The sequence below is a fragment of the Salmo salar genome, unplaced genomic scaffold (assembly GCF_905237065.1).
Source record: "Salmo salar unplaced genomic scaffold, Ssal_v3.1, whole genome shotgun sequence".
Lineage (NCBI taxonomy): Eukaryota > Metazoa > Chordata > Actinopteri > Salmoniformes > Salmonidae > Salmo > Salmo salar.
The window spans coordinates 452,501-467,503 of NW_025550919.1; the positions used below are offsets into that span (position 1 = coordinate 452,501).

General features: G+C 46.8%; 2 protein-coding genes across 6 annotated transcripts in view; one reads left to right on the forward strand and one right to left on the reverse strand.

Moving 5' to 3' along the window:
- The window catches only part of LOC106575928 (Krueppel-like factor 12), an 11,351-nt gene extending 1,885 nt beyond the window's left edge, over positions 1–9,466 (reverse strand). Inside the window, exons 1-4 of one of the 5 annotated variants that reach the window (XR_006768230.1) lie at positions 9,217–9,379; positions 7,751–7,856; positions 3,082–3,164; positions 1–610 (exon numbers count right to left, since the gene is read on the reverse strand). The exon at positions 1–610 is cut by the window's left edge and continues 1,001 nt beyond it. Coding sequence is in view for 3 of the 5 variants with exons in the window: in XM_045714017.1 (XP_045569973.1) it covers positions 3,082–3,135 (54 nt within the window). In the remaining 2 variants the exon portion in view is untranslated. Of the gene's footprint in view, positions 611–3,081; positions 3,165–7,750; positions 8,541–9,216 lie in introns of those variants that run through there. The other 4 variants (XR_006768231.1, XM_045714017.1, XM_045714018.1 and 1 more) reach the window with 4 other exon arrangements.
- Positions 9,467–10,436: 970 nt separating this feature from the next.
- The window catches only part of LOC106575926 (LIM and calponin homology domains-containing protein 1), a 30,377-nt gene continuing 25,810 nt past the window's right edge, over positions 10,437–15,003 (forward strand). Inside the window, 5 exon segments of the mRNA XM_045714014.1 lie at positions 10,437–10,505; positions 12,716–12,750; positions 12,910–12,979; positions 13,393–13,505; positions 13,674–13,704. Coding sequence (XP_045569970.1) covers positions 10,437–10,505; positions 12,716–12,750; positions 12,910–12,979; positions 13,393–13,505; positions 13,674–13,704 — 318 coding nt within the window.

Below are 15,003 nucleotides of genomic sequence, written 5' to 3' on the forward strand. Positions count from 1 at the left end.
GTCCCATCTCTGTAGTCAGCCCTGACCCAGTCTGGTTACAGCCCGTCCCATCTCGGTACTCACTCATGACCCAGTCTGGTTACAGCCTGTCACATCTCTGTCACACTGTCCAGTCTCATGGTTGGCAGCTCATCGTCCTGGCCGTCACCACGGTGATGTGGACGTCGGGTTACCGCCAGGGTTCTGCTGTGTGCTGGGTGGGTGTAGAGCAGGGGTGTGGGCCGCACCACTACGGGCGTACGGTGGGCATGAAGAGGGGCAGGGCTGGAGGAGAGGGGTGTGACGAGGTACCCTCTGACAAAACCCCAAAGGCCTCTCCTGCCGGGACCTGATATAGCAGGACTCTTCGGGACACACGTAATGACAGAGGAGGAGGAGGATGATGAAGGCCTGGTGATGGAGGTGGACGGTAGGGGGCACAGAGAGAACCATGTGGATGTTGGAGAAGTCCTGGAGCGGCTGGTTGACAGATCTACAGGCTCTGTCTGGGGCTGGAAGGAGTTTGGGTCACAGGGTTGCGTATATCTAGAGGTCTCGAAGGAACTGGGCCGAACATCTTCCTCTTCAGAACCGCCCTGTCTATCTCAGGAGGGGACAACACAGACAGAGACTGGAGAGGAGAGAGGGGAAGGAGAGAGAGGAGGTTGAGGGGAGAGGGAGAGAGGGAGAGTAGAGAGGGGAGAGGGGAGAGGGGAAGGAGAGAGGAGAGAGGGGAGAGGGGAGAGGGGGAGTAGAGAGGGGAGAGGGAGAGTAGAGAGGGGAGAGGGAGAGAGGGGGAGAGAGAGGAGTAGAGAGAGGAGAAAGGGGGAGAGAGGGGAAGGAGAGAGGGGTAGAGGAGAGAAGGGGAGAGGGGAGAGAGGAGAGAGGGGGAGAGGGAGAGAGGAGAGGGGAGACATTTTGTAATTCATCAGTCTGTTAGTACTAGTTGTTATGTCCTCCTCTTTGGTCAAGTGTTGGTTTACAAGGGGTTAGTAGAGTAGAGTAGAGTAGAGTAGAGTAGAGTAGAGTAGAGTAGAGTAGAGGAGAGGAGACTACAGTAGAGTGGAGTAGAGAGAACAGGAGAGGAGAGAACAGCAGAAGAGAGGAGAGGAGAGGAGAGGAGAGGAGACTACAGTAGAGTGGAGTAGAGAGAACAGGAGAGGAGAGAACAGCAGAAGAGAGGAGAGGAGAAGAGAGGAGAGGAGAGGAGAGGAAAGGAGAATAGGAGAATAGGAGAATAGGAGAATAGAAGAATAGGAGAATAGGAGAGCAGAGTTGAGACATCCCTCCGATGTCAACAACTACAGACCAGTATCCCTTCTTTCTTTTCTCTCCAAAACTCTTGAACGTGCCGTCCTTGGCCAGCTCTCCTGCTATCTCTCTCAGAATGACCTTCTTGATCCTAATCAGTCAGGTTTCAAGACTGGGCATTCAACTGAGACTGCTCTTCTCTGTGTCACGGAGGCTCTCCGCACTGCTAAAGCTAACTCTCTCTCCTCTGCTCTCATCCTTCTAGACCTATCTGCTGCCTTTGATACTGTGAACCATCAGATCCTCCTCTCCACCCTCTCCGAGTTGGGCATCTCCGGCGCGGCCCACGCTTGGATTGCGTCCTACCTGACAGGTCGCTCCTACCAGGTGGCATGGCGAGAATCTGTCTCCGCACCATGCGCTCTCACCACTGGTGTCCCCCAGTGCTCTGTTCTAGGCCCTCTCCTATTCTCGCTATACACCAAGTCACTTGGCTCTGTCATATCCTCACATGGTCTCTCCTATCATTGCTATGCAGACGACACACAATTAATCTTCTCCTTTCCCCCTTCTGATAACCAGGCGGCGAATCGCATCTCTGCATGTCTGTCAGACATATCAGTGTGGATGACGGATCACCAGCTCAAGCTGAACCTCGGCAAGACGGAGCTGCTCTTCCTCCCGGGGAAGGACTGCCCGTTCCATGATCTCGCCATCACGGTTGACAACTCCCTTGTGTCCTCCTCCCAGAGTGCTAAGAACCTTGGCGTGATCCTGGACAACACCCTGTCGTTCTCCACTAACATCAAGGCGGTGACCCGATCCTGTAGGTTCATGCTCTACAACATTCGCAGAGTACGACCCTGCCTCACACAGGAAGCGGCGCAGGTCCTAATCCAGGCACTTGTCATCTCCCGTCTGGATTACTGCAACTCGCTGTTGGCTGGGCTCCCTGCCTGTGCCATTAAACCCCTACAACTCATCCAGAACGCCGCAGCCCGTCTGGTGTTCAACCTTCCCAAGTTCTCTCACGCCACCCCGCTCCTCCGCTCTCTCCACTGGCTTCCAGTTGAAGATCGCATCCGCTACAAGACCATGGTGATTGCCTACGGAGCTGTGAAGGGAACGGCACCTCCATACCTTCAGGCTCTGATCAGGCCCTACACCCAAACAAGGGCACTGCGTTCATCCACCACTGGCCTGCTGGCCCCCCTACCTCTGAGGAAGCACAGTTCCCGCTCAGCCCAGTCAAAACTGTTCGCTGCTCTGGCACCCCAATGGTGGAACAAGCTCCCTCACGACGCCAGGACAGCGGAGTCAATCACCACCTTCCGGAGACACCTGAAACCCCACCTCTTTAAGGAATACCTAGGATAGGATAAAGTAATCCTTCTAACCCCCCCCCTTAAAAGATTTAGATGCACTATTGTAAAGTGGTTGTTCCACTGGATATCATAAGGTGAATGCACCATTTTGTAAGTCGCTCTGGATAAGAGCGTCTGCTAAATGACTTAAATGTAAAATGTAATGTAAATGTAGAGTTGAGGACAGGTCCATGGCAGTGGGCCCACTCTAACCGAACAGAACAGAACAGAGTGGTTCAGCCTTTCTACTGCTTTGTCTGTTGATTTAAGTGAGGCCCTGATGGGCCCCTGATGCGGTCCAGAGCTAGACAGACACTACCCACACATTTCCTGTTGCTCTCTCTCTCTACCATTAACTAGCTGTCGCCCCGACGGCAACACCACCAGTAGCACCGCTAACAGGAACAGAGAGGATGGGGACTTGAGTACACACAGGAAGAGACCAGGGTTTTAATGTAGACACACACACCGCATCACTTCCTCTCACCGTTCTCTGAGGCTCCAGGGACTCTGGTTGGACGCTGACGTTCAGGCATCCCATCAATCAACAGCATGACGTCCCGCCCACGGCTGTTTAGAGAGCCAAAATAGGATAGATGTTTTAGTTTGTTTATTTGATAGGAATATAAACCACAACCAAAACATTGGTGAACGTAACCGTGAACAGACTGTGTCCTGCTGCACTGTAACCCCTCTGACTTGCAGCATCAGTCTCTGGGTTGTAGAGAGACATGTGGTGGTTTTAGTGTTTAGTCAGACATATAACCCACAATGCAACTTCCTCCCAGACAGACAGCCACCATCAGACTTAATGGTAAACCAGCTCACACTTTAACCACAGATTACTGCTGCTCAACATAGTTTTACCTTCCACCTATAGCTCTGTCCTGACCTGTCTGTCCTGTCTTGTCTTGTCTGCCTGTCTGCCTGCCTGCCTGCCTGTTAATCTTTCTGTCTGTCTGTCTGTCTGTCTGTCTGCCTGCCTGCCTGCCTGCCTGCCTGCCTGCCTGTCTGCCTGCCTGTCTGTTGCGTTGTTGTTGTTGTTGGTATTTATGTATTTTCCTTAAAACTACACTGTTTGTTAAGGGCTTGTAAAGTAAGCATTTCACTGTAAGGTCTACACCGGTTGTATTCGGCGCATGTGACCAATACAATTTGATTTGATTTGTCTGTCTGTTCTGCTTGTCTGCCTGTCTGTCACACCTTGCTCTGTCTGTCTGTCTGTCTGTCTGTCTGTCACACCTTGCTCTGTCTGTCTGTCTGTCACACCTTGCTCTATCTATCTATCTGTCTGTCACACCTTGCTCTGTCTATCTGTCTGTCTGTCTGTCTGTCACACCTTGCTCTGTCTGTCTGTCTGTCACACCTTGCTCTGTCTGTCTGTCTGTCTGACTGACAGACAGACAGACAGTCACACCTTGCTCTATCTGTCTACCCCTGACTGCCAGAGTAGATAGATGTCCCTCCTCTCTGTCTGTTTCCTCTTGAGGTTTCCTCTTGATAAGGAGTTATTTCTATGTCACTGTGCTTGGCCTTCTGCTTTGCTCTCTGGGGGTCGAAGACGGATCACTGAAAATAACCGTGTGACATGTTGCTGTTAAAAGGGCTAATGTTATCTCTTCTCTTCTCTTCCTCTCCTCTCCTCTCACCCCCCTCTCCTCTCCTCTCCTCTCATCCCCCCTCTCCTCTCCTCTCATCCCCCCTCTCCTCTGTTCAGTGTTATACTGATCACATAAAGGAAGCTCTTTATAAATCCTCATAAAGGAGGCTATTTATCGATCACATAAAGGAAACTCTCTATAGATCCACATAAAGGAAGCTCTTTATAGATCACATAAAGGAAGCTCTTTATGGATCCACATAAAGGAAGCTCTTTATATGTCACAAAAAGGAAGCTCTTCTTAGACCACATAAAGGAAGCTCTTTATAGATCACACAAAGGAAGCTCTTTATACATCAGAAAAAGGAAGCTCTTTATATGTCACAAAAAGGAAGCTCTTTTTAGACCACATAAAGGAAGCTCTTTATAGACCACATAAAGGAATCTCTTGCTATAAGATTTCCTTTCTTATTTTTTATTTTCTTTATTATGAGGACTGTTCTTCTCCATGGTCTCCACATGCCCATCCTGTCAGGCTGTGTCACCGCCTGGTACGGCAACTGCACCGCCTGCAACAACAGGGCTCCCCAGAGGGTGGTGCTGCCAGACCACCTGGCTACCACCCGGTACTCTACCCTGAACCTGTTACTAGCCGGCTACCACCTGGTACTCTACCCTGAACCTTAGTCACTGTTACTAGCCGGCTACCACCTGGTACTCTACCCTGAACCTTAGTCACTGTTACTAGCCGGCTACCACCTGGTACTCTACCCTGAACCTTAGTCACTGTTACTAGCCGGCTACCACTCAGTACTCTACCCTGAACCTTAGTCACCGTTACTAGCCGGCTACCACCCAGTACTCTACCCTGAACCTTAGTCACTGTTTCTAGCCGGCTACCACCCGGTACTCTACCCTGGACCTGTCACTAGCCGGCTACCACCCGGTACTCTACCCTGAACCTGTCACTAGCTGGCTACCACCCGGTACTCTACCCTGAACCTTAGTCATTGTTTCTAGCCGGCTACCACCCGGTACTCTACCCTGCACCTTAGTCACTGTTATGGCTACCACCCAGTACTCTACCCTGAACCTTAGTTACTGTTACTAGCCGGCTACCACCCGGTACTCTACCCTGAACCTGTTACTACCCGGCTACCACCTGGTACTCTACCCTGAACCTGTTACTACCCGGCTACCACCCGGTACTCTACCCTGAACCTGTTACTACCCGGCTACCACCTGGTACTCTACCCTGAACCTGTTACTAGCCAGCTACCACCCGGTACTCTACCCTGAACCTGTTACTACCCGGCTACCACCCGGTACTCTACCCTGAACCTGTTACTAGCCAGCTACCACCCGGTACTCTACCCTGAACCTTAGAAAGACCTTAGAGTCCAGCTCTGACAAGCGAGGAATGTGATTTCCCCCCTTTTTTTTTGCAGACGGTATGGCTCAGTGTTTGATTGACTGGTTTTATATAGTCATTGCTGCTCATCTTTATCGAGGCTGTCAGTCATTACGGACCCCGTGGTTTATAGAGACGTTAAACACTGGACCGTTTCTTTTATACTGTTTTTCAAACTGTGGATTCATATATCGGATTATTCACATAGCTCATTGTAATATTATTTGGCTGACCTGTGTCATGACGTTGGCCTGAGGGTAAGGTTTATGACCCCCCCCATAAATACCTTTCTCCCTTCCCTCTCTCTCTGACCCTACTGAAGGACTCTTGAATAGCCTTTGCTAAATATAGAGTGTCGGGGAACATCAAACAAGTGGGGGGAAAGGAACCATATTTCGGTAATAGAACCAGTTGAAAATATGCGTTGGTACTTAATGTATATGATGTCTGTTCGGGTGTCATCTGAGACATTATGACTGATGACATAAACTGTATCTGGGAAAGTCTACACATTCTAGTTATCAGATTCACATGGAATTGTTGTGCAATTTAAATGTTTAAATATGAAACTATTTGTGAAAAGATGAAATGTAATTTTAGCTTCCAAATGAGAGAATTGGGTTTTCATAAGGTTAGAGCCCTGCTCAATCAGTGGCCCGCCCCTGTGAAGAGACATAGGTTATAAACTATGAAACACACCCTTCTCTCCCTCCACTATATAAGCCCTTGACGAAAATGTAACCTCGTGTTCCGGGTACGTGAGGTCTGCAGCCTCTGTGTTAAAAAGGACTAACACGTCAAGTACAGAACTAAGCCAACCTCAGCGTGAGCTTTGGTTGTGAATGGTATGAACTTTGAACTCTTATTCACTACAGAAGTGATACTTCCTAGCCGTTGAGTTAGCAGCGGCCGCTGTAGACGTGGGCTAGGAAAGGACGGACGACGTATCCAGTCTAACACACAACGAAGATACTACAACATATACAATTTACCACCAGAGACATTCTTCAGAGGACAGGAAGATCTCTGTTGGCCAACACGGCCAGCATCTATGACCAACCTACCGAAGCGCAGCTCAGAGTAAATATTTATTGCATTTTCCTTTTCCAAATGGGCAGTAATTTAGAATGCATAAGATACTGTATTTACAATAGCACAGATTCTCCCTTTGTTCCTCAGTCTTCCCGCTCTTTCATTCAAGCCCAACCTCCTCTCTTTGTGTAACCAGCCATCATACAGGTTCTGTCCCCCAGGGATGTTTTCTGTATGACATAATTTGTATTCTGTGTATATGTAATTCTGTGTGATTAGTTAGGTATTTGGTAAATAAATAATTAAAAACCCAATTTTGTATTGCTGATTCAACTTGTTAGCCAGGGTTCGTGAAGATAACCAAGAATTTAGAACTTTCAGATGAGATTGAAATAAGGTGACGATTAATATTGACTGCTACTGATGTAAAATATTACTAGGTCTTTAAGAGTTTATTCGGGAAGATAACAGCTCTATAAACATTCTTTCGTGGTGCCCCGACTTTCTAGTTAATTACATTTACCTGATTAGCTTAATCAGGTAATATTAATTACAGAGAAATTATTTTATAGAAAAGCATGTCATATCACCTAATCCGGCATAGCCAAAGACAAGACACCTGTTTGGAGCTAGTAACATAAACATGTTTCCACCTTGTTAGGAGTTAGTAACATAAACATGTTCTACCCTGTTAGGAGTTAGCAACATAAACATGTTTCTAGGAGTTAGTAACATAAACATGTTTCTAGGAGTTAGTAACTGTCAAGTTGTGTATGATTCACACTGCACCTCTTTGCCCAAACTTGAAAAAGGCCTTTAAGGACTGAAGGACGCAAGGGACAAGTCAATTTTCTTCTGACTTCTTTTATTTCTTTAGTCAGTTAGTTAGTTAATTAGTTCTTTAGTTAGTTAGGTTGATAACCTTTAAAGGCAAAACACAAAAAGAAATATACATTACTTCAAGTAAGGTCATTTCAAATTAAATATATAATCTTAATGTAGTCATATTATCTAAATTATACTATACACTAAATTAGACAATTGGTCTAAATTCTCAACACAAATAAACACCTAACTGGCAACAATTTTACACAACAATGTCCATGTGCCTACCGGTTGAGTCTCCAGAATCCTAAATGAGCTGAATGTGTATGGATGAGAGTCTCCTCTTCCGTGAAGGACTTCCAGTGAAATGCTTTTCCACCAAACATTTCACCACCTGCTATCACAAAGGAGCACCGGTATATATGTTCCCCAGGGAAACACAAGCTAATGATGGGTTTGACAATGCATACACTCTTTCGCCCCCTGCTGGTGTTTTATCTTTGAAATCAGTTGAAAATCTGAACGCCTTGAATATGAATACCTGTCTTTTGACGCAACAGTAACATCAACATGTTTCTACCCTGTTAGGAGTTAGTAACATAAACATGTTTCTAGGAGTTAGTAACATAAACATGTTTCTAGGAGTTAGTAACATAAACATGTTTCTACCCTGTTAGGAGTTAGTGACATAAACATGTTTCTACCCTGTTAGGAGTTAGTAACATAAACATGTTTCTACCCTGTTAGGAGTTAGTGACATAAACATGTTTCTACCCTGTTAGGAGTTAGTAACATAAACATGTTTCTACCCTGTTAGGAGTTAGTGACATAAACATGGTTCTACCCTGTTAGGAGTTAGTGACATAAACATGGTTCTACCCTGTTAGGAGTTAGTAACATAAACATGTTTCTAGGAGTTAGTAACATAAACATGTTTCTACCCTGTTAGGAGTTTGTGACATAAACATGTTTCTACCCTGTTAGGAGTTAGTAACATAAACATGTTTCTAGGAGTTAGTAACATAAACATGTTTCTAGAGTTAGTAACATAAACATGTTTCTAGGAGTTAGTAACATAAACATGTTCCTACCCTGTTAGGAGTTAGTAACATAAACATGTTTCTACTCTGTTAGGAGTTAGTAACATAAACATGTTTCTAGGAGTTAGTAACATAAACATGTTTCTAGGAGTTAGTAACATAAACATGTTTCTAGGAGTTAGTAACATAAACATGTTTCTACCCTGTTAGGAGTTAGTAACATAAACATGTTTCTACCCTGTTGGGAGTTAGTAACATAAACATGTTTCTAGGAGTTAGTAACATAAACATGTTTCTACCCTGTTAGGAGTTAGTAACATAAACATGTTTCTACTCTGTTAGGAGTTAGTAACATAAACATGTTTCTAGGAGTTAGTAACATAAACATGTTTCTAGGAGTTAGTAACATAAACATGTTTCTAGGAGTTAGTAACATAAACATTTTTCTACCCTGTTAGGAGTTAGTAACATAAACATGTTTCTACCCTGTTAGGAGTTAGTAACATAAACATGTTTCTAGGAGTTAGTAACATAAACATGTTTCTACCCTGTTAGGAGCTAGTAACACAAGCATTCGGAGGCACCGTTATAACATCTGCTAAACTGTTTAAGCAACCAATATACATCGACATACTGCTGTGACCCTAAATGCTGTTGTTGATGCTGAATATATTCCTAATAAAGCCAAACAGAGAGACCGTGATGAAGAAATACCTTCCAGACCTGGACTGAGACTGAAGCCGTAGAGTAGACTGGAGTGGTGAAACAGTTTACTGTTATTTACCCCCCCTCTCTCTCTGTCTCCCTCTTCCTCTTTCTGTCTCTCTCTGTCTCCCTCTTCCTCTTTCTGTCTCTCTCTGTCTCCCTCTTCCTCTTTCTGTCTCTCTCTTTCTCTCTCTGTCTGACTCTCCCTCTTCCTCTCTCTCTCTGTCTCTCTCTCTCTCTCTCTCTGACTCTCCCTCTTCCTCTCTCTCTCTGACTCTCCCTCTCTCTCTCTGACTCTCCCTCTTCCTCTCTCTCTCTGACTCTCCCTCTATCTCTTTCTCTCTCTCTCTCTGACTCTCTGTCTCTCTCTCTCTTCCTCTCTCTGTCTCTCTCTCTCTCTCTCTCCCTCTCTCTTTCTCTATGTATTTCTGACTCTCTGACTCTTCCTCTCTCTCTCTCTCTCCCTCTCTCTTTCTCTGTCTTTCTGACTCTCTCTGACTCTTCCTCTCTCTCTCTCTCTGTCTGTCTGACTCTCTCTTTCTCTTTCTCTCTCTCTCTGTGACAATTTCTCTTCTTAAAAGCAGATTTTAAACCTACCCCTAACCTACCCCTAACCTTAACCACACTGCTTACCTTAATGCATAACCCAAAACCTCAGATGAAGTCCAAAAAGCACATTTTTGTTTTGTAGCCAAATGTTGACTTTGTGGCTGTGGAATGTGACTTGGTGGCTGTGTTATTTAGTGGAACCACTTCTTCCTTCACTGAAGACGGCGACGTGACCAGCGCAGGCCGCGTTATGACTCCGTGACGCCCCCTGGTGTTCAGTACAGAGAAACGCCGTCAGCTGCAGAACAGGATGACGTAGCAAACAACAGGAAACGCCCACTTCGGTTATCGCACGTGTCAATAATGTTTGGTAAAAAAAGCGTCCCCCATGCGAGGTGCTCGGAAGTCAATTAACTGGAATCGTTCACCGGTGAGCAGAGTTTACACTTTCAAGTTTCGCAGCTGAAATTTGACGCAGGTAACACATTTTTTTACAATACCGTCATCGCCGGATAATTGTGTTTCTGTCGACAGGGAAATGGTTTGATTGAAGCTGTTTGTATGTATTTAGGGGAGGCATAACGATATCAATAAGGACCGACGTTTTTTTTCTCCCCCCTTGTTCTCTTTCAACTAGAACCAAAACGTTTCTTGTCTGTTTTGAGGAGCGTGTGGTAAAGATGGAGTGGAGAGAACAGACCAGTGTGACCTGTGAAGATGCCTTCACCGAGGCTCAACGGTGGATGGAGGTAAGTCGGAGCGGATTCATTTATAACCACTTCCAAAACATCTCGTTTGATCCAATGATTGGGTTGATGTACCGAACTAAATCTATCCAGGTAAATTGGGGTTTTGATGGACTACAGCAGCCTACAGAACTCTACGTCAAAGGCGTCTCACACTTTTTTTATAAGAGGGAAAGTTTAATTGTTTCCGCTAGTCCAAACTTAGACCTGTCTTATTCATTATTTAATTATGTTTTGGGTAATTGTTCCACGTGATACATTTAACAGACAAGAGGCTCACTCATTGAATGGTAGGGGACAGGGAGGGGTGAAGGGTAGGGGACAGGGAGAGATGAAGGGGGTGAAGGGAACAGTGAATGAATGAACAAAGGACTCCCTCCAGGGTGATGGGCAACAGTGCCCCATAGGCTTGAGCCCAGCATGATGTGACCCAGCACCATTCAGACAGAGAACAGTGCAACAGAGAGGGGGGGAGGAAATAGAAATGCAGAATTGACTGAGTTCATTTTAAGTTAATCAGTCAATTAAAATAAATTATTTAGGCCCTAATCTATGGATTTCACATGACTGGGCAGGGGCTCAGCCATGGGTGGACCTGGGAGGGCATAGGCCCACCCACTTGGGAGCCAGGTCCAGCCAATCAGAATGAGTCTTTACCCACAAAATGGCTTTATTACAGACAGAGATACTTTTCAGCATGTCGCCTGCGGTTGTGAGGCCCGGTTGGATTTACTGCCAAATTCTCTAAAACGGCTTATGGTAGAGAAATTAACATTGAAATCTCTACCAGCAGCTGTGGTGGACATTCCTGCATTCAGCATGCCAATTGTACTCAACCTCGGACATCTGTGGCATTGTGTTGTGATAAAACTGCACATTTTAGAGTGGCCTTTTATTGTCCCCCCAGCACAAGGTGCACCTGTGTAATGATCATGCTGTTTAATCATCTTCTTGATATTATGCCACACTTGTCAGGTGGATGTGGGACCAACAACATTACATGTTGTGTTTTTGTTTTTGTTCAGTTTAGTTGAAGTCTACATGAAACCATATTACCTACAGAGTGTCTGTGGACATCTCATTACTGTAATATTATTCAAGTTTATTTAAAAACTCCCATCAGTTTTTAAATAAACACTTTGATTACCCATGATGCATCATCTAGAGGAGTATTTACTTTTTTGTACTTTTTTTTTACCATAACTGACTTGGCTAGTTATATTAAGTTAAATAAATAACACTTTCTAATTTACAATGAAGGTCTGCCGGGGAACAGATAAGTAAATGTTTTCAGAATGAGCTTCTGTTTTCTAACATCCTCTTTACCCCGCTTGGCTTTCTCATTACCCCCCTTTACCCCGCTTGGCTTTCTCATTACCCCCCTTACCCCGCTTGGCTTTCTCATTACCCCCCCTTTACCCCGCTTGGCTTTCTCATTACCCCCCCTTTACCCCGCTTGGCTTTCTCATTACCCCCATTTACCCCGCTTGGCTTTCTCATTACCCCCCTCTACCCCGCTTGGCTTTCTCATTACCCCCCCTCTACCCCGCTTGGCTTTCTCATTACCCCCCCTCTACCCCGCTTGGCTTTCTCATTACCCCCCCTTTACCCCGCTTGGCTTTCTCATTACCCCCCCTTTACCCCGCTTGGCTTTCTCATTACCCCCCCTTTACCCCGCTTGGCTTTCTCATTACCCCCCTTTACCCCGCTTGGCTTTCTCATTAACCCCCCCTTTACCCCGCTTGGCTTTCTCATTACCCCCCCTTTACCCCGCTTGGCTTTCTCATTACCCCCCCCTTTACCCCGCTTGGCTTTCTCATTACCCCCCCCTTTACCCCGCTTGGCTTTCTCATTACCCCCCCTTTACCCCGCTTGGCTTTCTCATTACCCCCCCCTTTACCCCGCTTGGCTTTCTCATTACCCCCCCTTTACCCCGCTTGGCTTTCTCATTACCCCGCCCCCTTTACCCCGCTTGGCTTTCTCATTACCCCCCCCTTTACCCCGCTTGGCTTTCTCATTACCCCCCCCTTTACCCTGCTTGGCTTTGTCATTTTCCTGTTTTTGTTGTGTTTATTGACTCAGACCTTTTCATAAGGAGAGCAATGTTTAAAAACATATAAACATTGATTTGCTCTGCCAGTGAGTATTGTGGGAACTGTAGTGTATATATCTGGAGAAGGGAGCTCTGCCAGTGAGTATTATGGGAACTGTAGTGTATATATCTGGAGAATGGAGTCCTGCTCTGCCAGTGAGTATTGTGGGAACTGTAGTGTATATATCTGGAGAATGGAGTCCATAGGATGTGGTTCTATGAACCCCCTTTAGTGGTTTTATGTGTCAGGTTCCTGGTGTGGATGACGGTCATGCTGTCTAACTCATCTGTTCGTCTCTCTGTCTTCTTTCTCAGTCTAATCAACCAGCTGAAACCAGGTGTTATTAAGAGAATGAACATACTGTCTACTCCAATGGCCGGACTGGTGAGTTCACTGTGTAGCCGTTCTACATTTCATATTGAGACTGCAGTGAGATGTCTCGTCTGCCAGTGTGACACTAGTTCGACTACCTGGTGTCTTTCAGGAAGTGAGTCTCTGTGGTTTCCTGCTTTAGTGTGGCAGATCTGAAACTGTTTAAGGATTTAGTAATGTGATGAACATGACAAACTGAGTTGGGGTAGTTCAACACATTGGTTCAGCGGCTAGTCAAACTGTCAAGGATCCACTTGTTCGAAAAGGATCCTGGGAAGCTATTTGGAGACTCCTCCCACCATGTCATATGATCATCTTTAGGCCGAGCCTTCTCTGATTGTTCTGTATGGTAACTCCCAGTACCTCTACTGCTCCTCCCTCTCTACCCCTCCCTCTCTACCCCTCTACCCCTCCCTCTCCTCCAGGACAATGTGAATGTGTTTCTGAGAGCGTGTGGTACACTGGGTCTACACGAGGCTCAGCTGTTTCACCCTGGAGACCTGCAAGACCAGTGCAGCTAAATCACATGGCTATCAGAGTGGCTATTTAAACAGAATAATATTTTATATTATCAGTGACTATTTAAACAGAATAATATTTTAGACTGTCCATAATAGATCACCTGTTTTTAGTGAGAAGCCATGGGTAAACATTAGCCTGTGTGTGTCATCTTTGGTCGGACTAAGAAATAAAATTTTCTCCTCAGGTGTGTAGAGGGCAAAAGGAGGCTGAAAAACGTAAGTGGAAATGTACTTTAATTGTTTGTTCACTGAAAGGGTAGTTGGGGGGGCCAACTAGAAAGGGTAGTTGGGGGGGCCAACTAGAAAGGGTAGTTGGGGGGCCAACTAGAAAGGGTAGTTGGGGGGGCCAACTAGAAAGGGTAGTTGGGGGGGCCAACTAGAAAGGGTAGTTGGGGGGGCCAACTAGAAAGGGTAGTTGGGGGGGCCAACTAGAAAGGGTAGTTGGGGGGCCAACTAGAAAGGGTAGTTGGGGGGGCCAACTAGAAAGGGTAGTTGGGGGGGCCAACTAGAAAGGGTAGTTGGGGGGGCCAACTAGAAAGGGTAGTTGGGGGGGCCAACTAGAAAGGGTAGTTGGGGGGGCCAACTAGAAAGGGTAGTTTGGGGGGCCAACTAGAAAGGGTAGTTGGGGGGGCCAACTAGAAAGGGTAGTTGGGGGGGCCAACTAGAAAGGGTAGTTGGGGGGGCCAACTAGAAAGGGTAGTTGGGGGGGCCAACTAGAAAGGGTAGTTGGGGGGGGCCAACTAGAAAGGGTAGTTGGGGGGGCCAACTAGAAAGGGTAGTTGGGGGGGCCAACTAGAAAGGGTAGTTGGGGGGGCCAACTAGAAAGGGTAGTTGGGGGGCCAACTAGAAAGGGTAGTTGGGGGGGGCCAACTAGAAAGGGTAGTTGGGGGGGCCAACTAGAAAGGGTAGTTGGGGGGGGCCAACTAGAAAGGGTAGTTGGGGGGGGCCAACTAGAAAGGGTAGTTGGGGGGGGCCAACTAGAAAGGGTAGTTGGGGGGGGCCAACTAGAAAGGGTAGTTGGGGGGGGCCAACTAGAAAGGGTAGTTGGGGGGGCCAACTAGAAAGGGTAGTTGGGGGGGCCAACTAGAAAGGGTAGTTGGGGGGGGGCCAACTAGAAAGGGTAGTTGGGGGGGGCCAACTAGAAAGGGTAGTTGGGGGGGCCAACTAGAAAGGGTAGTTGGGGGGGGCCAACTAGAAAGGGTAGTTGGGGGGGCCAACTAGAAAGGGTAGTTGGGGGGGGCCAACTAGAAAGGGTAGTTGGGGGGGCCAACTAGAAAGGGTAGTTGGGGGGGGCCAACTAGAAAGGGTAGTTGGGGGGGCCAACTAGAAAGGGTAGTTGGGGGGGCCAACTAGAAAGGGTAGTTGGGGGGGGCCAACTAGAAAGGGTAGTTGGGGGGGGCCAACTAGAAAGGGTAGTTGGGGGGGCCAACTAGAAAGGGTAGTTGGGGGGGCCAACTAGAAAGGGTAGTTGGGGGGGCCAACTAGAAAGGGTAGTTGGGGGGGGCCAACTAGAAA